The 23,152-nt window shown below is 36.5% G+C and overlaps 5 protein-coding genes across 6 annotated transcripts; 1 reads left to right on the top strand and 4 right to left on the bottom strand.

Annotated features, from left to right (window-relative positions):
• Positions 1-347: 347 nt before the first annotated feature.
• Positions 348-2,915, bottom strand: LOC112082351. Its single transcript, XM_024150017.1, has 5 exons — positions 1,959-2,915; positions 1,742-1,861; positions 1,256-1,512; positions 1,103-1,187; positions 348-1,006 (listed from the first exon to the last, which is right to left on the bottom strand). Exons 1-5 carry the CDS (start codon positions 2,403-2,405, stop codon positions 740-742), a joined length of 1,176 nt encoding a protein of 391 aa, XP_024005785.1. The 5' UTR covers positions 2,406-2,915; the 3' UTR covers positions 348-739.
• LOC112081946 lies at positions 2,451-3,709 on the bottom strand. Its single transcript, XM_024149017.1, has 3 exons — positions 3,025-3,709; positions 2,742-2,926; positions 2,451-2,636 (listed from the first exon to the last, which is right to left on the bottom strand). Exons 1-3 carry the CDS (start codon positions 3,707-3,709, stop codon positions 2,451-2,453), a joined length of 1,056 nt encoding a protein of 351 aa, XP_024004785.1.
• Positions 3,710-5,095: 1,386 nt separating this feature from the next.
• On the bottom strand, positions 5,096-6,322 carry LOC18028201. Of its 2 annotated transcripts, XM_024150018.1 has the most exons (4): positions 6,164-6,322; positions 5,794-6,012; positions 5,596-5,693; positions 5,096-5,507 (listed from the first exon to the last, which is right to left on the bottom strand). In XM_024150018.1, exons 1-4 carry the CDS (start codon positions 6,309-6,311, stop codon positions 5,481-5,483), a joined length of 492 nt encoding a protein of 163 aa, XP_024005786.1. In that variant the 5' UTR covers positions 6,312-6,322; the 3' UTR covers positions 5,096-5,480. The 2 variants fall into 2 exon arrangements, with proteins under 2 accessions (XP_024005786.1, XP_006414422.1); XM_006414359.2 differs by having other exon boundaries at positions 5,096-5,693.
• Positions 6,323-13,338: 7,016 nt separating this feature from the next.
• Positions 13,339-15,691, bottom strand: LOC112081945. The gene is made up of 10 exons (XM_024149016.1): positions 15,665-15,691; positions 15,299-15,566; positions 15,113-15,209; positions 14,923-15,006; positions 14,532-14,667; positions 14,245-14,357; positions 14,032-14,152; positions 13,764-13,940; positions 13,622-13,675; positions 13,339-13,539 (listed from the first exon to the last, which is right to left on the bottom strand). The coding sequence occupies exons 1-10, from the start codon at positions 15,689-15,691 to the stop codon at positions 13,339-13,341; spliced, it is 1,278 nt and encodes a 425-aa protein (XP_024004784.1).
• A 205-nt stretch (positions 15,692-15,896) lies between these two features.
• On the top strand, positions 15,897-16,900 carry LOC112081944 (late embryogenis abundant protein 41-like). The gene is made up of 2 exons (XM_024149015.1): positions 15,897-15,901; positions 16,561-16,900. The coding sequence occupies exons 1-2, from the start codon at positions 15,897-15,899 to the stop codon at positions 16,739-16,741; spliced, it is 186 nt and encodes a 61-aa protein (XP_024004783.1). The 3' UTR covers positions 16,742-16,900.
• The last annotated feature ends 6,252 nt before the right edge of the window (positions 16,901-23,152 follow it).

Here is a 23,152-nt window from a genome sequence, read left to right as displayed (position 1 = left end):
TTTTTGGAATACAATGCATTAAACAACTACGATTTAAGTCAGAGTAGAACTATATTAAATTGGTTAGAAGTGTTAAGAATTTGTCTGGAAATCAGATAATGCCAACGATACAGGTTCCACACAAATTGTCCGTTACCCTTGTGGTAAATAATTTAGACTTGCTAACACGTTTTTTAGATTTGCTAACAAATTAGTTAGTTCTGTTCGTAATCGGTTTAGACGTAATCAATAAAAGAAAACTGATACTTGAACAAATATCCTGAATAATCGAAAGATAACAGTTCAAACTACAACAGTAATGCAAGCAAATGTATAAATAAGGTTATCATACAACGACAATAAACCCAATCACATGGGATTACCAACAAGACCAGGAAATCATCAGAGTTCTTCAGCAAATTCCTCAAAGAATTTCACAGCCAATACCTGGCTCGCATTGACAAGTTCTTCTGGGGTCATCAACTTGCATCTCTCCACACCCCCAATACAATGGAGCATTGCATAAAAAGCAGCAGATACTCCAGAATCGGTACTTATGGGGTTCTGGGGAATGCCTTTGGCTCTTTGTATCAAGAAGATTTTACAGTCGATAAAACGTTTGTAACCCGTTAACCTTTTCAATACATACGGCAACATCTATGCTAGAGGTGTAATCTCTTTTTTAACGGCCGCCTCCGTCCGAAGTGTGTGTTACAGTCGATAGCCAATATCGACCCTCCCAGGACGTCAACATAAACTGCTATCCAATGCTCCTTGTCCACATTGAAAGGCAAATACAATCTTTCTGGTGGCGGTTGTTCGGGTGTTTCTGGTTCCAGGTATTCCATGACACATCGACAAATACAAACTTTGGTTTGTCTTTGGGAGCAAGGTTTTTGAACTTCCCCCAGCATTTCATGAGATGAGCAACAAATTTCGTCTCCATAAACTCGGTCTTATTGTGACTTGGCTTGGGATAGAGCTTGTTATACACTGCACGGGCATAGAGCAACAGAGCATCCATCATCTGCAACCAATTGTCTGTGAGTTTAATATATGAGGTAAACACATTTTTATAGAATAAACATAAATCAGATTACGGATGACCATCCCCAGGTCTTACCTTTGCCAACATGGGTTTAGTCCTCTCTCCGATTTCAACCACGTCTTTAGCAGTAACAGATGATCCATCCCCGAGGCTGATCACACTGCAATGAAATCCAACAATTAACAAAGCACCTCAAAACAACCACGAACTTTACAGACTGTAACTTACCATAGCGATTTTACTGTTGAAAGCAACCGTGCAAACTTCTCAAAATAAATCCTCTGTTGTTCGAGAGGACATAAAAATGGGTTCGATCCCATGGAGGATGCCAAAAGCCGAGTATCAACCTGGTAATCTGTAAAGGTCGTATTCTGGATCCTAGGTCTCTTACCCCTTCGTGGGGCGACATTGAAATCAGTAACATCGTCATCGAAATCATTGCCACTATCGACATCACAGCAAATATCGTGGTCATCTTCCCCACCCTGAAAAAGACAACAAGAGGTTGACACTGAAACAAGCTAAAATCCCGAATTACGAATCTAAATGGGAGTGTAGACTCTAACAATATATTTGGACTTCTAACATATATGTTACTCTGCTATCCCGTGTTGTGGCGTTGTTATATATTCCAATTACGGTACCTTCGACTAGTACATGGGTGTAATAATATTGTTATCATGATAATCATATTGATACCGCGAATGTCATTACCGGATTGGTCGGCGGGACGTCGTTGCTGTCACCAACCTCAGAGCCAGATGCGTTAGTTCCTTTGCTAGCAATCGAATTGCCTTTCGCGGTGGGGAGATCCTCGCCCTGTTGGCCATCTCGCTATAACATTATATAGAGATACAAATGAAGCAACTTATAAGTTGGTGGTAAATTAAAGAAAAATTTGAAGTCCAATGGAAGGTTAATATGCACTAACCGATCCAGGAAGAGCATTCACCATCCCGATAGCATCAGCAATCACGACATTTGGGTTCAAATCGTCGTTTACCCGGGGAATGGTGGCACTCAAAGCGCGAAGAGCTGTCTTTGCATTTGCTGTATTACCCCCTTGACCGCAATCCGATCTCTGCTTCCCAGCAGATTGTTTCCCACTGATCGACAGCGACTTATCCAACAAACCAAGAATGTTGGAAACAAGCTCTTCCTGCATCTCTTTCAATTTGACATCAAGACTTGTCTTCAAATTTTCTTCAAAGCCAGAAACAACTTGGTCAAGAGCTGAAATTTTCAACAACGCCTCGGACAACGAACCTTGTATATCTGCGAGCTGTTCCTTAACAAGCGAACAAGTGTTATCCACGGGATGACTCGTACTGCCACCGCTGCCTTTGTCAGAAGTATGCATCCCAGAAACAGAATCCATTAACTTCTCCTTCTCTTTCTTCTTGTTTACCTCTTTCCTCTCTGATCACATCTTCACAAGTTCGGCTTGTGTCATCCCCCCCTTGAACATTTCCTTCCTGAATTGGAAACCTTCGCCAATAAGTTGCACCACATAATCAACTTTGGGGTCTTCCTCGTCATCAGACCAATCAAGGTCCATGTTCTCCGTGCTGACATTGGGATCATCAGGAATAATACTAAAAACATCAGCCTGCACATATGATTAGCGGTTAACATAAAAGTTAGATGTGTATTTAACTAGGTTAAGATTAAACAAATCGTTAGACGTCAAACAACAATGTTAACTGATACTTACTTTGCATTCTTCATCTATCTCTCTCGCATGACCAGGACTGAGTCCAAGTTTGTGAACCTCCGATCTGGGATTAGTTTTGGGTGCAATCCGGTCTGTGTCCATCACTGGCTCCTGAACCAAATTGCCCTCAACGCCTCCTCCCGATTGAACAGTGTCGTCGATGTCGACCTCTTCATCTTCACCATCTTCAGATCCCGATGAATTGGAAGATTCATTTACTTGAACTACCTCGGTCAACGCCGGAATAGCCTCAACCAAAATTAACTGAAGTGCCTGAAAAAACCTTTAACTGCAACGGTACTTTGGGCAAGTGCAACCTCGTCTTTTGTTTTTATGCTAGCGATTAACATCTCAAACCCAAGTCTACCCCATGGATATAGAAAGAATTCATCCAGATCTCTGATTAACTCGACATGGTCAAAGACGATTTTGGACCGGTGGTTCGTAGGACAAAAGACTGCGCCGGTTATAGCGAGACATGCATACTTCAACCGAGTGGTTCGGTCGGCAACGGTTCTCTTTTTCAGCATCTTGGTTGCCAAATCAACACTGCAAACTTTGAGGTTGCCAAACAAATCGGGCCAATATGGTTTCTCCTTAACCGGATTTCGTTTCTTCTTCTTCAATCTTTTGGGATACCTGCCGCAGGGAAGACCGGTGACGATTGCAAACTCGCGCAGCGAAATCCTAATAGGCCGACCAGCAAACAAAATCCAAATCTCGTGTTTCTTGTTAACTTTGAGCAGTCTGGTGATAATGTAATGCCCGAAACTGCCGGATAACGATGGTTTCTCTGCCGTCGCGATGAGCTTCCCAAACGGCGAACTGCGTAAGTAATTCCTCTCACCTTCATCGAGAGCATCCATGATGTTACCGATGCTCTTTGCTTTATGGTAGGAGTTCACCCTTTCGCCGGTAGGTTCGTCGCCGGCGGCGAAAATTCTGGATGGTAGTTCTTGTATCGCCATTTTAAGATGAAGAAATGGTGGAGATTAGATCTGAGTTATCGTATTTGCGAGGATTTTTAGGGAACTCAAACGAAAAGCAGTTTCTCTTTTTAATTTTCAAAATTCAAAAATGAATTATTACATTTACAGAGGGAGACTTTCCCTCTACTCTATAACCGCTATAATTAATAGAGTTATAGGGAGTTTTTTTGGATTATCGTAAAAGTGAACAGAGCCTTTTCAGCTAGTTATGTTTGCAAATACGGTGGTATTCTGCGTTATGGTATGCAAATACTCTTCTTTAATTTCCATGAACACATAAGGACACATAAGATCATTTAAAAGATACAAACTGATGAAAATATGACCTACCTGTTACAATGGAGTAAGGGTAATAATTAGAAACAGTAATAACAAATTTGAAACTACACCACCAAACCTTAATTAAAGAGGTCAATTAGCTTGGAACCATTCTCTATCTTCAAATTGTTGTTATACACAACTTCTTTTCTATAACATAATTCCAAAAAAGATTATTAATTTTTCTGATAATCAAAACAAAATACATATACAAATTAAACTAAACACATATATTTCAGTTTCAGTTTTTTTTTTTTTGGTAAAAGTAACAATATTTTACCAGACCCATCAAGCAAAAGGATACTCACCTATAGTAAAAAAGTTTCACGGACGAACATTTCACATCTCAGAGACCTGAACAAAAAACAGAGACGACTAAGTTAAAGAAAAAATGAGAAAATTGAATAAAAACAAAAGAAGGACGAATCTAGATCTAATAATTATGTACTCCATTCTACGCTATATAGAGGATACCGTGACAGTAACATAATACACGTTTTTATGGCTTCAAACAATTGGCAGCGACAAAAAAGACTCGGTTTTTGGAAACTGAGAACTTTATAGGAACTACTAATATATAAAGCAATAGGACGAATCTTTTTTTTTGATAAAAATAGGACGAATCTTGAATAAAAGCAGTTCGTTATCAAAGTTAATATATCCCAATGGAAATATGTAAGGAGGTTAAAGAGTAACCTTAATTTGACGAAATCTATTTATTTCACCTTGTTGGCATTTGATTGCTCCAGAATGTCCTTTCCGATGAGAATCATAGTGAGATCATTCTTCTGCGTTTTTGAGAAATCTAAACATCAAAGATTCCAACCATCAAACATAAGAATACTCACATAAATATAGAGAGGTCGCAGGAAATTTTCAGAGTCGCAAAAAATTGATCAAAACATGAACTTAGTCATGTTATCGGCATGTTTGTTTTATTAAGTTTCTCATGCTTTCTCGCCATTTCCAAATTTACAAAAAAAAAAAAGCAATTTAAAACAAACATGCCGATAACATGAATAAGGTAAATAAAAGAGAAGACAACAATTAAACAATCAAAGCATGTATCTTCTTTTGCTCATCTTAATGATATATAGATTTTTTGTGCAGCAATTCACTAAATAAAACATGCTGAATTCTTATGAATTTTCCTACCAAAATTTTGGTAGGAAAATTTTTTTATCATTTTCCTACGAATTTATGACAAAAAATAAAAATGGTAAGAAATTGGAAGAAAATTTTGGATCATAAATAAGAGTGACTCATCAGCTACTCTCATCTAACTTTGGTCGTTGTGATCTTCTGATGCGCGCAGTATCCTCTCTGCTCTTCCGCTTATGGTCATCAGCGCTTTGAGAGGTTTCACTCTTTGACAGGTTTGTGGAAAGCCATTCGAAGCTTACAGGACTTAAGTCAACCGGACAAGATGGAACTAATGGTACAAGATCGTCAGGGTCAACTGTTGCGGTAACAAGGTAAGATGCATATGACAACAGGATAAGTTGAGTGAGGAAAGCCGAATGTTTTTTTATTTGCTTAGAGATTACCAACAAACTCAATGGCCTAATGTGGTACGAACGATTTTTGCATTTCCACAAAACAATGTCCAGTAACATAAAGCGACTTCTCTCATAATTAACATCCCCTGAAAGTACAAATAAACGTCGGTCAAGAATATTAGAGACATATAAACAAGTGCAAAGGGAATAAAGACCATTAATAGACACATAAATGCGAGAATTCACCTTGTGGGGGTACAACAATGTTGATACCGGCATTCTTATAGGCAACATCGCGCCATTCATCCCTCAAGTTTTTCTCATCCACATAAGCCATGATTGACAAGTCACCAACACAACCCATACTCTCAAGAATTGTTTTCAAATTCTGATAAATCGAAACAGGACCGAGACCACGGGGGAACGGGAAATCCACTAAGTCCCAGAAGACAGGTATGCTAGACCCTGCGAGTAAGGTTTTAAAAAACAGGGAACGCATAAGCAATCAGATCGATCATGTATTATTCTCGCAGATCGATCGTATGAGATGGTCCTTAACAGAGAGAGAGAGAGAGAGAGAGAGAAAGAGAGAGAGAAAGAGAGAGAGAGATCTTACCGGAGGACTTGGTCTCGACGGGAGAGATCTCGGCGGACATGGGTTCGTCGTGAGATGAGGGCATGGGTTCGTCGTGAGATGAGGGCATGGGTTCGTCGTGAGATGAGGGCATGGGTTCGACAGAAGAAGCGTAATTAGGGTTAGACATTTTCTGGCTCCAGTTAGGAGCCGATTGATTGTAACGGTGGGATATATACCTGCGAATCAGAGTCGGTTAGGCTTTCATTTGAGATGGCTTTTATTCGATGGGCCTTTTAAGAAAAGTGTTGGAGCTAAATTTGTCACACAAATCCAATCCAGAAGATTGTTAAATGGATTGGTTTGGCCCACTCGTTTATGTGGCTTAATATTAGATTATTGGTCCAATAATCACCAAATCTCATATTTATAGACTAAGGCTCTGTTCGTTTGTTTGATCGTTTGTCATTTGCATCTATATGATCCATTTAAATAATTCATCTGAATGAGTCATCTGAATGATGTAAATAACAAATGAGCAAACAAACATTAAATAATTAATGAACATTTATTTGTTTGGTCATTTTAATCTGAAGATATCTATCTTTATCTTAATTTTTTAACAATAAAATTATTAAAATATTAATTTTATCAAATTATAATTTTATAAATCTAATTGAATTTTAAATATATTAGATTAACATTTTTACATTTTTGGTAAAAATAAAATTTTCTTTTGTATAGAAGAGATTTAAACGAGATTTTATGTTTTTTCACGAAAAAACAAGATTTTACGTTTTTAATGAAAAATGAGATTTTATGTTTTTAACGAGAAAACGAGATTTTATGTTTTTAACGGGAAAACAAAATTTAACATTTTTTATGGAAAAACGAGATTTTACGTTTTTTTACGGTAAAACGAGATTTTATGTTTTTTACTAGAAAACGAGGTTTTAAGTTTTTTTACGAAAAATAAGATTTTAGGTTTTTGATGGGAAAACGAGATTTTTTTTTTTTACGCAAAAACGAAATTTTTAATTTTTTCACGGGAAATCAAGATTTTACGTTTTTAATGGAAAATGAGATTTTATATTTTTAACAGGAAAATGAGATTTTATGTTCTCAACGAGAAAACGAGATTTAAGGTTTTATGGGAAAACAAGATTTTAAGTTTTTTATGGTGAAACAAAATTTTATGTTTTTGACAAGAAAACGAGATTTGACGTTTTTAACGGGAAAACGAGATTTTAAGTTTTTAACAGAAAAACAAGATTTTATGTTTTTGATGGGAAAACGAGATTTTATGTTTTTTCACGGGAAAACAAGATTTTAGGTTTTTGATGGAAAAACGAGATTTTAGGTTTTTGACGAGAAATCGAGATTTTACGTTTGTGATGGGAAAACGAGATTTTACGTTTTGATGTGAAAAAGAGATTTTATTGGAAAACAAGATTTTATGTTTTTGATGGAAAATTGAGATTTTAAAGGAAAACGAAATTTTATGTTTTTTACGGGAAAATGAGATTTTATATTTTTGATGGGAAAAAGAAATTTTATATTTTTGACGGGAAAACAAGACTTTACGTTTTTTAACGGAAAACGAGATTTACGTTTTGGTGGAATAACAAAATTTACATTTTTGGAGGGAAAATGAGATTTATGTTATTACAAAAAAATATATAATTTTAAGTTTTTGGTGGAAATCTAGCGGAGAAATTAAATTTTAAGTTTTTGAAAAAATGTGATTTTATCATTTTTGATGGGAAATATGAATTTCTAAATTTTGGGGAAACTTTTTATATATGTTTAATGGGAACAAAATTTTAAATAAACAAAAAATGTTATTAATATTTACTATTTATTATTTTTTTGTATTATATATTAATTTTTGTTAAGTATATTTTTGTCATTTAATTTTTTGGACTGAATTATGTTCATCCAGATGGTTCAAATTGAATCAGTTGGATGAGTTTAAAGTTTCTTCATAAATTTATGTCATCGAGATGATCCATCTAAATGATTCATTAAAATGAACTGATTAATGTAATTACACGAATATCATTTAACTGCTTTATCTAGATGATCTAGTCAGATGAGCAAACGAACATGTCCTTAGGACATTGATTAAGTCAAATATCTTCAACCTAAATATAAATACTTTGATCTCTCGTTAGCCTTTCTAAAACCCTAGTCTCTCCTCTTTCTCTCTTTTTCGTCACTTTTTCTCATAAACCGCTGTCAACTTCTGAGATAATTTCCCGGCGAGCCGGGAAGATCCACGTGACGTATAATATATCAATTTGAAGCCCCTGAGGTAAGCTTTCCGATAAGACCAACCTCGACCTGATCCGTAGTCGGAGACAAGACTTATCAAGAACAGCGTGTCGGGTGTCCAGATCCATTCTCTCTCTCTTCCTCTTTCTCATCTCTGCTCTAATCTCTTCTCTCACTCCTTTCAGTCGAACCTTCCTTCCTCCAGAGATGTCTTCGCCGCCTTCCTCTCCTGAATTCGAAGTGGGATATGATTCTGAAGGATCTCCACTTCGTCCTCCTTCTCCTATGCCATCTCCTCCTTCCATTCCCCGCCCTTCTGTGCCAAGGTGAGGACCTTGTGCTTCACCCTCTCTTTCACTCTTCTCCATAGTAGTTAGCCTTTTCTTAGGTTAAGTACTAGATCTGTGTGCTAGGGTTTAGATTGCTAGGACCTGGATCCTTGTTGATTGCTTGTTGATGATTGCTGGTTGTTGGTGGAACCTTAATGACTAACCATGAACTTAGACCTAAGACTAGAGAACCCTAAAAACATGAATTGATTGTGCTTGATTTGGATCTATCTTGCTTGTGATAGACTAGGTTGTGTGATATAGAACTGCTAGGTCCCCGACCCCTTTCTGTGGTGATTGGGGCGGTGTTGCTTGCTGGGCTAAGTGGGTGTGCGTTAGCTCAACGGTGGGAGAAGGTACGCCGATCCTTCCGGAGCTTATATGGTTGGAGGCCTGTCTGTGTGGTCGCATTGTGACCCTTTCTGTGTGATTGGGGGTGTTCCTTTCTGTGGTGATTGGGACGACTGGATGACCTTGCTTGTTGAGATCCCTTTCTGTGGTGAATGGGTGACCCCTTTCTGTGGTGATTGGGTGGGTGGAGTGACATTGTTGATAAGACGGTGATGCTTCCCTCAATGGGTTAAGGTTTCCTTGTTACTTGGTAGTTGATTGTAGGGTTACCCTTGTTTGCTAGCTTGACTTAGATTAGTCTATCTACTGTGTTCATGTTTGTTAGATGGTGTTGTGGATCTCTTTAAGGTCCATCCTCGCTGAGTAATCTCAAATTACTCACCTCTCTTCCTTCCTTGCATTTATTTTCAGGTAGATCAGCTATGTCTATATTGTTGATTGCTACCTGGGCGTTTTTGATCCTGGCAGACCTGAGGCTCACCATCTGGACTAAACCAGGTGTCTGACCGAATGCGGTTAGATAGCCGACCTAACATGCCCTATTTCACTCCCTCTCTAGGAAGCCTGGGATATGGATGTTACAAAAATCGTAATTCCTGACCGATGCGGCGTTAACCCTAAAGAGAAAATTCTTGTCTCGAGATGAACTTGAAGAACGTCTTCGAGAGGCGATTCTGCCAGGGAGAGAAGTAAAAATTCCCCTCGAGGAGGATTCTTCTTCACCGAGCACAAAGCGATGATGTCTTCCGCGAAAAAAAAAAAGAATATTTTTGTTCATTTTTTGTGACAGATTCTATGGAGTTTAACTTTCATGCTGTCGGAACCAAAGACATGGCCAGATTTCTCGTTTGAAAAATGATGCTTTCTGAAAAGCCCAAGGAGAGCTTACACTTGGCCCATTATGTATTTCTTGATGCATCCTCATATTTAGTTCAAATATATTAGCCCAGCATAATCTTAAAGAATCCTTGTATACCTAAAGCCCAAGCTGAGCTTACACTCGGCCCATTGTTGCCACGACATTTCTAACCAATTTTTTTTAGACTGTCGGAACGATTTCATTCTGTTATGTAGAAAGAAAGTTATTGATTCGTTGAATGTTCCCTTGAATGTAAGGTTGGGTTTTTATTTTTTTTTCCTCTCGTCGTTAAATGAAAATTCGCAGACTTACAAAGAAGTCTACTTTCAAAAAAATACCAAAAGGTCAATTGCAAATCTAACCTTCTACGTTGACTAGCAGACTGTAAAAGAAGTCTACTTTCACGAAACATAGCCCAATGTTAAAGAAATATTTAGATGTTTACCTCCTTCCAATTTGAACTCAATTAACTTTGACAGAAATTCAGAATTTTTGAGATGCACGGAAAGGAAACCAGCCCAGAACTCGGTTATCCAAGAATCTCACAAGATATATGATTTACGAATTCATACATATCAATGTCGACCAAGAAAAAGATTTTTAGATGAAACTAGAGAGAAATTTGAAGATAGAATGAAGTTTGAGCGGCCAAATAAGCATTTAGAGCTTCAAGTGCAGCTGGGCAAGCATTAAGAGCTTCAATTTTGGTTGGTAATGGTAGTTGGCGAAATTGAAGATGATGGCATTTTCGTGAATACTTGATATATCTTAGGATGGTTATGTCTTTTTCGAATTACCTAAAAAATCGATAATTATAAATATAATGGCATTTATGTTATTATATGTGGCTTTAGGGAGAAAGTGGGGAGAAATTGGCTAATATTGAAGAGGGAGAAAAAAGTGGTTAGATTTGCATTTGACTTCAATTTTGAGGTCATATGTGCAAGTACCCCATTTTTCATAAACCAACTTATCAAAATGTTAGATAAGATAAAAGATCATTTCTATGTCATATACATCATAATTATACACAAAGATTTGAACATATTTAATACATGATACCTGATTGCGAAGTAGTTTTGGCTGATATATTACATGGTTGCATTGCTTTCTCCATAGCAGAGTTCCAAAATGAAACAACTATTAATTGATAATATGAAGGACACAATTGTGATTAAGCAATCTCTTTAATTAAGCAAGTATATAAACAATCAGGATATAACAACTACGTTATTAAGGATACGGGCAGACTCTATCTTTTCACATGTGTTGTATCTTGATAGATCATCTCTTAGTTTTGCTAGTTGATGTAAATCAAGAAATGAAAAACTCATTATATAAAATGTAAATGGTATAATAGAGATTGAATTGAAAGAAATATAAACGTACGTGCACTTCTAGAACTTTTAGATGGATGACTCAATTTTAGATTTTCATTTCTTGAACTTGAAGGTCCATCGTTGAATTTGAGATTTCTTGTGACATCTGTTATGTTTCTATCGGGTAAAACATGATTTCCAACAATGGGTTGATCTAATTTTCCTGAAAATGAATATGAAACAAAGTAGTCATAATTATTTAATATTTTTTAAAATAATAAACTAAATATTAAACTAAATATATAAAAGTAAGCTTACTTTATTGAGTTTTTTTTCTTCTGGTCTTATCAGGATTTTGGTTATATGTGATATTTAAGTATCCTGATGTAGAATATCGACTATCACAAATATTTGCTGTTGGTATAGTTGGCAGAAATTGATTTGAGCCATAACATGGAGTGACTGGACTTGCTAGATATTATAAAGAAATTACTTTAGTTATAAAAGAGGTTTCATTCAGGACAACACAAACATAAAGAAGAAGGGTTAAAAAATACTTGTTTGTGTACCTGTGTAATTTTTTTTTCCTGTTACTGATGTTACAGGAGAACAACAAAATTTAAAGATAATACATTTGTCAATGAATAAATCGATTACAATGAAAATAAATAAACTACGTACTTGGACTAAGTTGGTTCTTTTTAGGATAACTTGAAGCACTGGGGCCAGTTCGGGTATTACTGATATCTCCTAATATATTTCGAAAAACACCAGGAATTGAAATTGGAACTGGCAATGCTTTTCGTTTAGGGGTAACTTCATTCTGTCCATTGGCATCTGTATATAATAAAAACTTCGAGGTTTCACTACATGTTTATTATCTAATTACCAAAGAATCATAAATAGTTGAGCAATATAAGTTGTTCAATGATGTTTCATCTTGGCCCATAGGAAATAAATATAATACGTACTCAAACTACATTGATTTTTTTCCGAGTACTTGAAGTTGTCGGGGGGGTTCTGAATATTAATGATATCTCCAAAGGTATTGTCGAAATCATCAGGATTTGAGATAGGTACTGGTAATGGTACTCGTGCAGGGATAACTTGAATATGTCCATTGTGTTATGTAAATAATACAAAAATATATGTGGAACTTTTAGATAGACCATTTATAAATCGGATTCTTAAGTAATTTATTGTACTTTCTTAAGAATATACAAACCCGAGTATAAATTTGAGTTTATTAGCGAATGAACCATAACTTTTATACATGGGTTGATGAAATCCAATTTAGGTCTTTTGGTTAAGATGTCATGATCTTTATCCATTGCAGAAGACGATTTTTTGTTCTTTTTCATTATTCTACAGATTTGTGAGAATGTAGAGAATCGATATATGCGTAGGATATATTTAATATTAAGAATTGAAAAGTAGTAGACATCTTAATAGGATAGTTACAATATTCTAATTGTTAAGATTACAAATAAATTGAGAATTTATCTAAACATGGAAACTTTAGGAATTAGTTTAAGTTCTTTTAATTATGATTGGTTGTGTTAATATTCACCAATTAGCATCTATATACGACAGAATATAGTAGTTACGATCGTTTTTCTAATTTTGTAAAATGTACATACATTTCTAATTTTATATTTAAATACAGAGTTGTTTTAGGATACAACTGTAATTGTAAGTGCTAAAAAAATATATGTATTGCCAAAGTAATAATGACTCCAAATATTTTGCATGAATGTTGTAAATGTTTAATTGCCATGCAGAATTTCTTTTCATACTAGGCTTGAGTTTGGCGAAACCATCCGTACATGCAGGTATTTTACTTTGTTATTTATACTAATAAATTAAAATTCCGCAGTTACTAATTAAATCGCAAAACATAATATATTTTAAAATTCTTGCTTTTATTAAACTTCAAATAACAAACCACAGAAAATCTGTAAACATAAAAAGACAAATCCTACGGGCAAGGAAAAAAATAACCGAAACTTAAACAATGAGATATTGTAGTAAATCTTAAGAAACAAAGCAAGCAGGAGAATGCATATTGTTAAAGAAACGAAGACTTCAGTCATCAACTTTCTCCTTCTTAACAGGCTTTAGAGAAATCTTTTCTTCACTCGATCCAGTCTTCATGTCCCCATTTAAAGCTTTCTTAGAAGTAGACTGCTCTCCATTATGATCATCAAAGTCAATCATCTCATCGCTTTTCCTTTTTGACTGTGGTGAATTATCATCGTCGCCACTGTCAAGTAACATCTTAGGAACCTAAAATGACAAATGTGAACAAATACGTTTATGTACAGTCATATAATCTTAATGAGAGGCATCTAATTCCTAAATAGCATACCTGTTCATCGGGAGTTATAAACCCCATTTCTTCAGACTTGACATCAGGGGTAGTCTATAAATAAAACAATAAGTTAACAATGATCAAAAGGCAATGAAATATGAATAAATATTAATACGAATAAATAGTTTAGGGATCAAACCAAAAATCCGGATATTTCTGATAATTCTTTGACCATGTCACTTTGGGTCACAATCTTTGTAACTTTGTAAACATCACTATTGAAAACGAGGTTTGAACTCTCAATAGATAGCTTGAACAGATAAGTTTTCCCACAAATGTTACTAATTGGAAGAGGTAATACATCTAGATCTTGGATCTGCAAGCAGTTTAGCAAACATATAAGTTTTCTATTATATATAGTAATTAAGATTGACTATAATAGAGTTGATAGTAAACTGCATAACTACCTCTTCCACAGATTCAGCCAATTGTGCAGCTGTTTGATTTACAACTTCCATGGCAAGCTTATCAAAGATTAAAAACTTTGTTTCACCAGTGTTGTCCATAACACGGAAAGTCAGCATAAACCTATGTTAGCATAGAACAATATATGAATATTAATATTATAAATAAAAATTACAAATATTCTTTTTGCTCTAAAAATTGCATCCAAGACTTACGCTGGTACGACACTTTCAACATCATCCTTATATTTGCCACATATCCATAACTGTTTAGGAAATGGCCTACTAGGATATTGCTCCTTCAACAAATCCATATCAAGAGGAAGCACCTTTTTAGAGCACACTTTGCATGACATATAGTACCATCCAAATTCAGTGTCAATAGACATGATGGTAGCCATAGTCACACATTTTTCAACCTACTAATTGAAGCATTACTTTCTTTTAAAATCCCAATCGCCATATATTGTTTAAGAAATATGTGTACCACGCAAAATAAATACCTCAGATGCACCAAGTATTTCACTTATTGTCCGGCGAGGGGTATGTAAGAAGAAATCATCTCTTACAAAAACAGAATTGACAATGGTCAATTGGTTAGGGTGTGTGTATGACAAAGTCACATCATCTTTTAGTAAGCTGTAAAAGAAAAAAAAATCTTGGATTTTAGTGACATGAAAGTAAACTAAATGGAAAATTGATAAAGGTTATAGATATAAATATACCGGTTTCTAAAAGAATTTATTTCAGGGAGATCAGGATCTGTCATCACAATGGAAGAATTGTAACAATTGCCAATGCTCCATACACCTAAATAATGAAATGTCTTGAAAGTTATATATATTTTTTAAAAACGATATTTTGTTTGTTAACAAAAAAACATTTGTTTCGTACCTTGATACAATCTTAACTTTCCAAATATTAACACGAAACAAATGGTAGCATTGGTTGCATGTGTAGCAACACTCTCCAAACTTTCTGCATAATTCCCCCAGAGAACACAATTCAGGCGTACATCACTAAAAGACAAAATATATTAGACGTTTTATTAACAATATTTAGGTGTCAAAGGTAATTAAAAAACCTGGTGTCACGAAGTGTCATTGTTAGACGTTTGGTCTGTTTTTTGTTAACGTTGAGAATTTCAACCTCGCCAATACTAACAATTTGTCCAACAATATCTGTAAAATAAAAACATAAACCAATAATTAGATGTAATATGCTTTGGTTCATATTAATAATGTATGCGAGATATAAATATACCATTTACCTATTAGAAAATCAGGATTCAACTTGCCATCATGAATATCAGTGAAGTTCACAAACTTCAACCCAAGAATTGTGGCATCCAGATCTTCAGAAGGTCTGACAGACGTCGTGGCAGCAAACTGGATCTTGTAAACATGAGAGGTAGTCCTGAACTTACCACCGTTGTGAGTGACTTGAAAATTAGTGATGATCTTAGTAGTTCTTTCCTCTAGAAGATTTTCAAATTTTTTGATGAACTGGTTCTTCATACTAACATGCATAGTTTGATTCTGCATGGCAATATAATAATAAGCAAAACGTTAAAATATATATATATGATCAAAATGGATCAGTATGAATAACGAACAAACAAAGTACAAAACAATACCAGTTCATCGACAACGACCATCTCCATCGTCTCGATCCCATTCAAATACTGTTTTCACAACTTCAGTATCTTGACACGGATCCTCCATTGGGTTTTGAATGGCTTTAGGGCAGTGAGGGATGTGAAGGTCGACATCGCAAACTTTGCAAAGGGAGTATGTAAGCTAAATATTGCTTAGCTGGTGTGATGAATTCGATATCTACAGTGGTAACTATTTATAGCAAAATAACGAATGTGGTGAGTCTAGGGTAAATCTTCGATGCAATCTTAAAATATTGTAGGCGGTAAATTATGAATTTGAATTTGAAATGACTTTGAAATATGATAGATTTAGGCAAATTTGATATATTTAATTTGCAATATTGTTCGTTTTCCATAAAGGGTCTATTTTTTTTAATTACTCCTACATATACGGAAAACAGAATATTTTGATTTAGGTAGGTAAAATGCATCTAAAATATATTGAAAATATAAGAATTGTTTAGACTATCCAAACAATAATTTGTAATTTGGTTATATAATTTCATATTGATATGGTTACGATAATATAGGAAGGTAATATAATCATTAACTGATAAATTTGGAATATGCATGCATACATTGATTCTATTTATGTTTAATCATTTAATTGTGTCCGGAGGAAAGTTTAAGGTGGAATTATGATTTCTTGATTATTACGGTAATTAAATTTTTAAATTAAATGAACCGAGATTATGGGATCATGTATATTGACACATTAATATAAACAATATTGTAATTAGGATTTGAAATTTATGAAGCGCAAATATGAACTCATGTATATTAGACTAAATATAATTATAATTATCATTTGTATAAATACATCCTTCATTTATATAATAGTAATTATGTAGAATAATAAAATTTGTATTTCTCAGTAAGACAGGTTCTACCAGAGTTACGGTGGGGAAGCTCGAACAAAGAGCAAATCAAGAAGCAGAGTCTGCGTGGGCCCCAGATCCAGTCACGGGATACTATAGACCTTCTAATCGGACGGATGAGATTGATCCAGCGGAGCTCAGGGAGATGCTTCTGAAAAACAAAGCCAAGTCTTTCTGATAACGATGTTGACTTTTGATTGGTTGATTCCACGGTAGGCTGTCGTAGGCGATTATTATGATTCCGTTTGTTATGTTTGGCCTTATATATCTGTTTGAGATTAAAGTTTTTTTGTAACAATGTTTGAGATTAAAGTTAAAAATAAAAGTTTATAAATCAGTTAAAAATATATATATGTATATAGATGGAATTCGTATATCTAATTGTATAAGGGTCTATTTTTATCGGAACCTACGATACCGAGTATCTTATAATATGTTTTGGTGAATTTAGAAAGAAGGTTAAGTAAAGTGAGATTTTTTTTGGGAATATATGGGGATAGAGTTTCCCGGGAAGTTAGAGGTTCGAACCAAAAGTCATAAAAGATGAACGAAAGAAATGTGCTACATTTGATATTGGCCGGATCACTTGTTTTTAGCTATATATAAAATAAAGGCTACAAATGTTTCGAATGTAGTATTGTCGCTTTTGAAACATATCAACATCTTTAACAAAAACAAGAAACATATCAACGTAATTAATCCACAATGAAACTGAATAAGACTAATTAAGATTTATAGATCGAACTAACTGCACTTGATTTGACTATAATTGCCATCTTTTTATTGGATTGCTTTTTGTATTAGTAGCTAGTGGATACTTTTATTCTGAAAGAGAGATAGGATTACATACTGACACTGATCACACATATAAATACAAAAATCAATTACAACACTGACCCCTTGATCTAACCATCTAAAAACAAATCATTTGTACATTATTTCAAAATAGGTTTGTTCCGTCGTTAACTTTAATCACATGTATAATCTCTAGGTTTCTGGACAATTATTAAGGTTTACGAACTTGACAACCCCCAAGTACACCATTAGCAGCTTCATGTAGCTTAGGATCCGGAGACTTAAGGGATTTAGAGATACATGATGTCGAGTTTTTAAGTTTCTTACAACATGCTTCTCCGTATTTAGGATAAAAGGCAGTTCCTGTATTGATACAAGGTGATCTAAGCTCTTCCCAACATGCTGGTGGCATTGGCGTATTTGTACAAGTGGGTTGTTGATAACGACAACCTCTAAGTACACCATTAGCAGCTTTTCTTACCAAAGGATCCTTGTTCGTAAGGAATTTGCACATACAGTGTATTGTGTTTTTAAATTTCTCACAACATGGCCCTCCGTTTTTAGGCTCCCCCTCGCCTTTGTATATATGCCTAGTGATGCAATCTCTAACCTCCACTTTGCATTCTTTTGGTATATCCTCCATCTTTGGCAGCTCCTCCTTAGGCTCAGGCTTGTCGGGTATTACTTTACCCATTACATAGCCCGTGCCAATTCCACCAGCCATATAGCACTACAAGAAAACATCCGCTTTTAGACGGTTATATCCGTCTGTAATCTGTCGGAAAAAGCTTTTCCAGACGGATTTCCGACAAAAACAGGTCGTCGGGATCATCTCGTCAGAAAAAAATATCCGTCGGAAATTCATCGGGTATTTCCGACGGAATACCGACGACTTCAACTACTCGACGAATTCCCGAGGACAAAACTTTTCCGACGGATTCCTGACGACGCAATTTTCCTGACGGATTCCCGAGGAAGCATTGTTCCGACGGATTCCCGACGGTTTTATAAACCAAGGAGTTTCCGATGGTTTTGATTTTGTCGGAGTTTCATTTCCGACGGAAACTCGACGAACTTGACGATTTTTGTTTCCTGATGGATTTCCGACGGTCATCATTTCCCACGAATTTCCAACGGTCTTTTTTTGTTAGTACCGACGATTTTCCGACGGTAAAAGAAAAATTAAAAAAAAAAATTTAAAAACATTAATTCAGAGAAATAAAATTGTAAATTAAATATAAATAAAACTGAAATTTATAAATATAATGAAAATATTTTAACAATTTTTAAAATTCAAATATTCAAATAACAAAAAAAAACAATAATCTAAGTTTCTAGATTTTCCGTTCCCGAACTTTCGAATCCCGGGAAGTCAGGAAACCTCGCCTTCATCCAACTTGCCATGGTTGCGACTTCCGATCTGGTTGTAGTAAGCTCCGATTTGGTCGTAGTGAGCTCTTGTTGTGTTGCATCTAACTTGTGCTCCAAATCCGCTGCTTTTGCCTTGAGCTCTTCGTTTTGCTCGACGATATCTTCGGGATAAGAAGAAGAACCGAAAGATTCTTGACTTGAGACAACATTACCCAAACCACGTCGACGTCCTTTCTTCAACGGAAGCTCCTGCACAATTAAAACAATAAGTTGTTAATACCAACAGCAAATGTAGACAAAAAAAAAATTAAAGGTACACAAACCAAGAAAACTTACTTCGCGAACCAAAACGGGGTTTATCCATCCATGATCGAAAATAATTATATGGGTTTGGGTTTGAAGAAGACATGTTCTTTCACCCTTGATTTGTATGTTGGGAATGAGAAAGAAGAGGTATTTATAGCAAAACCTGATTTCATTTCCGAGCGTATTCCGACCGATTTCTGACGAAACAAAACGGCTAGAAACGGCTAGTTCAACGGATACAACAACGGCTAGATCTAATAATTCCGTCGGAAATCTGTCGGGAAAGTTGAAAATTTAAAAAGAATTGAATTCCGTCGGATATCCGTCGGAAATTTCCGACGGATTACCCACGGAATTGTATTTTTTTTTTGAATTTTCAACTTTTTAGAAATCCGTGGAAAATCCGTCGGGAATTTACCGACGGATGTCCGACAAAACCTTAAAAAACGACCATTTCAATAATCCGTCGGAAATCAGTTGGGAATTACGACCGATTTCCGTTTAACTTCTTCTCGTCGGTATTTTTTAGTTTTTCGTCGGGATTCCGTCGGTAGTTTCCGACGAAATATATTTCGTCGGAAATTTCGTCAGGAATCGTAGTGTTTTCTTGTAGTGTAGCCGCCACCGCCACGGCTACCGCCACCCCCACCGCCACGGTGCCTGCCGGTGACGGGTATGATGATGACAATGAGCATCAATGCAATGATCTTCATTTTTAATGAATTAGTAGCTATTTAATTTGTAGAAATTATCTCTGCTTATATTTTATTTTGTTTTAGGTCTTTAAATAGGAGATTGCAACCTATGGTTCATAAAAAAGACATGGAAATATGAAAAGTGGGAATCGATTCCTATAAAGAAGGGAGGATTTGATTCTTGGAAAAAAAAAAAAGGGACGATCATAATTCTGTTACTTCGTATAGTTTTCAGAGCTCAAAGACCAGAGTAGAACTGAATAGTTCATGTATATTAATCATAAGAAAGTGGCCTTATAAAGACCTTACAAAGAAACAAACTTGACCGAATCTAAAGCAACAAATTTTTAAACAACTCCTACATTCTCGGATGACTTATTCAAACTTTGAACCATTCAAACAAACTCTGAGCTCTTCTAACGGCTCTGTTTTATTCTTCATTCCCTCCCTTAAACTGAAAATACTCCTTTCAGTTTATTCTTCCTTTACGCAGACACCCATTTCTCCTCTGAGCTTCTCAAAGACTTCCAACTTCACGGCTTTTGTCATAATGTCAGACAGTTGATCTTGTGTTGGACAATAATCAAGTCGTATCACCCCATCATTCACCAACTCACGCAGAAAGTGAAACCTCACATGTATGTGCTTGCTTCGCCCATGTAGCACTGGATTTTTTGACAATTTGATAGTGGAACTATTATCACAGTATAGAACAGTACCTTCTCCTTGATCCAAACCGAGATCCCTAAGCACATTCCTCATCCAAACTGCTTGACATGCTCCATACGCACCTGCTACAAACTCAGCTTCAGTAGTGGACAAGGTAACGATTGGTTGCTTCTTAGAGGCCCATGAAACAGCTCCACCACCTAACATGAACACATATCCAGAAGTACTCTTTCTGTCATTCGTATCTCCGGCATAGTCACTGTCCACAAAGCCGACCAGCCTATGTTCTCCTCCAAGTTTGTATCGAATACCGTATGTAGTTGTGCCCTGCACATATCTCAGAATCCTCTTAGCCGCCATCAAATGCTGCTCAGTTGGTTTCTCCATATATCTACTGATCAGATTCACCGAGTACATCAAGTCTGGTCTAGTAGCTGTCAAGTATCTCAGACTCCCAACTAACTGCTTGTACCTCGTCGCATCAACAAGCTCTCCTGCTCCTTCCTTTGACAGTTTATGCCCTGGAACCATCGGATTCTTGACAGAGTTACAGTCTTCCATTCCAAATTTCTGCAGGATTTCCTCAGCATACTTTTGTTGGCAGATGAAGATTCCTTTGTCATCTTGAATCACCTCTACACCCAAGAAAAATTTCATCCTTCCCAAATCTGTCATCTTGAATTCCAGCATCATGGAACTTTTAAACATTTCCAGCATTGCATCCGAGTTCCCAGTGTATATTAAGTCATCGACATAGAGACTTATCAGCAGAATATTTTTCCAGTTTCTTTTCACAAACAGAGTGTGCTCACAATAGCATTTCTCAAAACCTTCTTGCACAAAATACCTTTCTATGCGGCTATACCAAGCCCTTGGCGCTTGTTTCAGCCCATAGAGGGCTCTATTCAACTTATACACCTTTTCTGCATCACCTTCCACCACAAAGCCCTCAGGTTGTTCGACGTAAACATCCTCCTCTAAAGTGCCATGTAGAAAAGCAATTTTAACATCTAGTTGAAATACCTTCCAACTCTTCTCAGCCGCAACTGCAAGGATCGTTCTGATTGTGTCCCATCTAGTCACTGGAGCAAAAACTTCATAGAAGTCCACTCCTTGCTTCTGGTGATACCCCTTAGCCACCAGTCTGGCTTTAAACTTATCGACCTCTCCTTTTTCATTGAATTTGGTCTTGTAGACCCATTTAACTCCGATAACCTTTGCTTCTTTTGGCAGATCCATCAGCTCCCATGTATTATTTTCCTCTATAGCCACAATGGCTTTCCTCCACACTTCTTGTTGAACTGCATCTTCGAAAGTTTCTGGATCATCTGGGGCTATGAACATTGCAAGAAGTCTGTCTCCATTCTCTCCCTCCTCTGATACAAGAATCCCCGCACCGCTTGTATCAAAATCTTTAAACCATACTGGTCTTCTCACCTGCCTCTTACTTCCCTCTCTATTCAACATTTGTTATGTCTGCACTCGTTCTCCAGCTACTGTACCGTCTCCTTCTACTGCTTGTGCTCCTTCGACACCTGCTTCTCCTTCTGTATTCTCATTTGGCTCCTCGTTTACAGCTCCATTAGTTTCAACCCCTTGATCTGTCTCTGCATCTTCGCACAAGAGCTCACCATTCTGTCCTTCTTCATCCCAGTTCCACCCTTTTCCTTCATCGAAGTGTACATCTCTACTAATCACAATCTTCTTTGTCTCAGGGTTGTACAAACGATAGGCTTTAGACTCTTTGCTCACTCCAAACATCACGCATTTGGTGCTCTTTTCATCCAGCTTGATCCGTTTCTGATATGGCACCAATGCATAAGCAACACATCCAAAGATCCTAAGGTGATCCACTGTTGGCTTATGGCTGCTCCATTTTTCTTGTGGCGTGACATCTCCTACAGCAGCTGATGGACACCGATTCAGTATGTGCACTGCATACTGAGCTGCCTCAGGCCAAAACCTTCTTGGCACAGATCTTTCCAACAGTAAACACCTTGTCATGTTCATAATGCTCCTATTCTTCCTCTCTGCAACCCCATTCTACTGTGGTGTATATGCTGCAGTGAGATGTCTTTTGATTCCCTTTTCCCTGCAGTAATCGTCAAAATCCTTGGACTTATACTCTCCTCCTCGATCCGTCCTCAAACAGATCAGTTTCTGTCCAAGTTCTCTCTCTACTGCAGCTTGGAACTCCTTGAACACATTGAATGCATCAGATTTTTCTGACAGAAATAATGTCCAGCACTTTCTGCTAAAGTCATCAATAAAATTGATGATGTATCTCTTCCCACTCTCTGACATTGGCGTTATTGGACCACAAATGTCACTATGTACCAGCTCCAACCCTCGGCTTGACTTCCACATGCTTTTCCTTGGTATGGTTTCACGAATCTGTTTACCCTTTAAGCAGACATCACACGTTGATGCCTCTGTCTCCACTTTGTCAAGACTTGGAAGCCCATTCACCATATTCTTCTCTGCCAATGCTCTTAGTCCTCTATGACCAAGATGCCCCAATCTCTTATGCCACAGCCGATCTGTTTTCTCCATCACCTGCAGGCAGTGATTCTCTGCTCCTTCTCTAGCTCCTTTCACTTTTGCCAAGATGATGAACATGCGGTTTTTAGTCATGAGAGAATGCATGACTAGCCTCTTTTGTCGTTTGCTCCAGACCTCACACACGTCATCCTCAATGACAATCTTTAATCCTTTCTCCTGCAGTTGCCCTACACTGAACAGGTTGTTCCTCA

Source organism: Eutrema salsugineum, unplaced genomic scaffold, assembly GCF_000478725.1.
Source record: "Eutrema salsugineum unplaced genomic scaffold, Eutsalg1_0 scaffold_1, whole genome shotgun sequence".
Lineage (NCBI taxonomy): Eukaryota > Viridiplantae > Streptophyta > Magnoliopsida > Brassicales > Brassicaceae > Eutrema > Eutrema salsugineum.
This window is presented reverse-complemented; position numbering and strand designations above follow the sequence as displayed.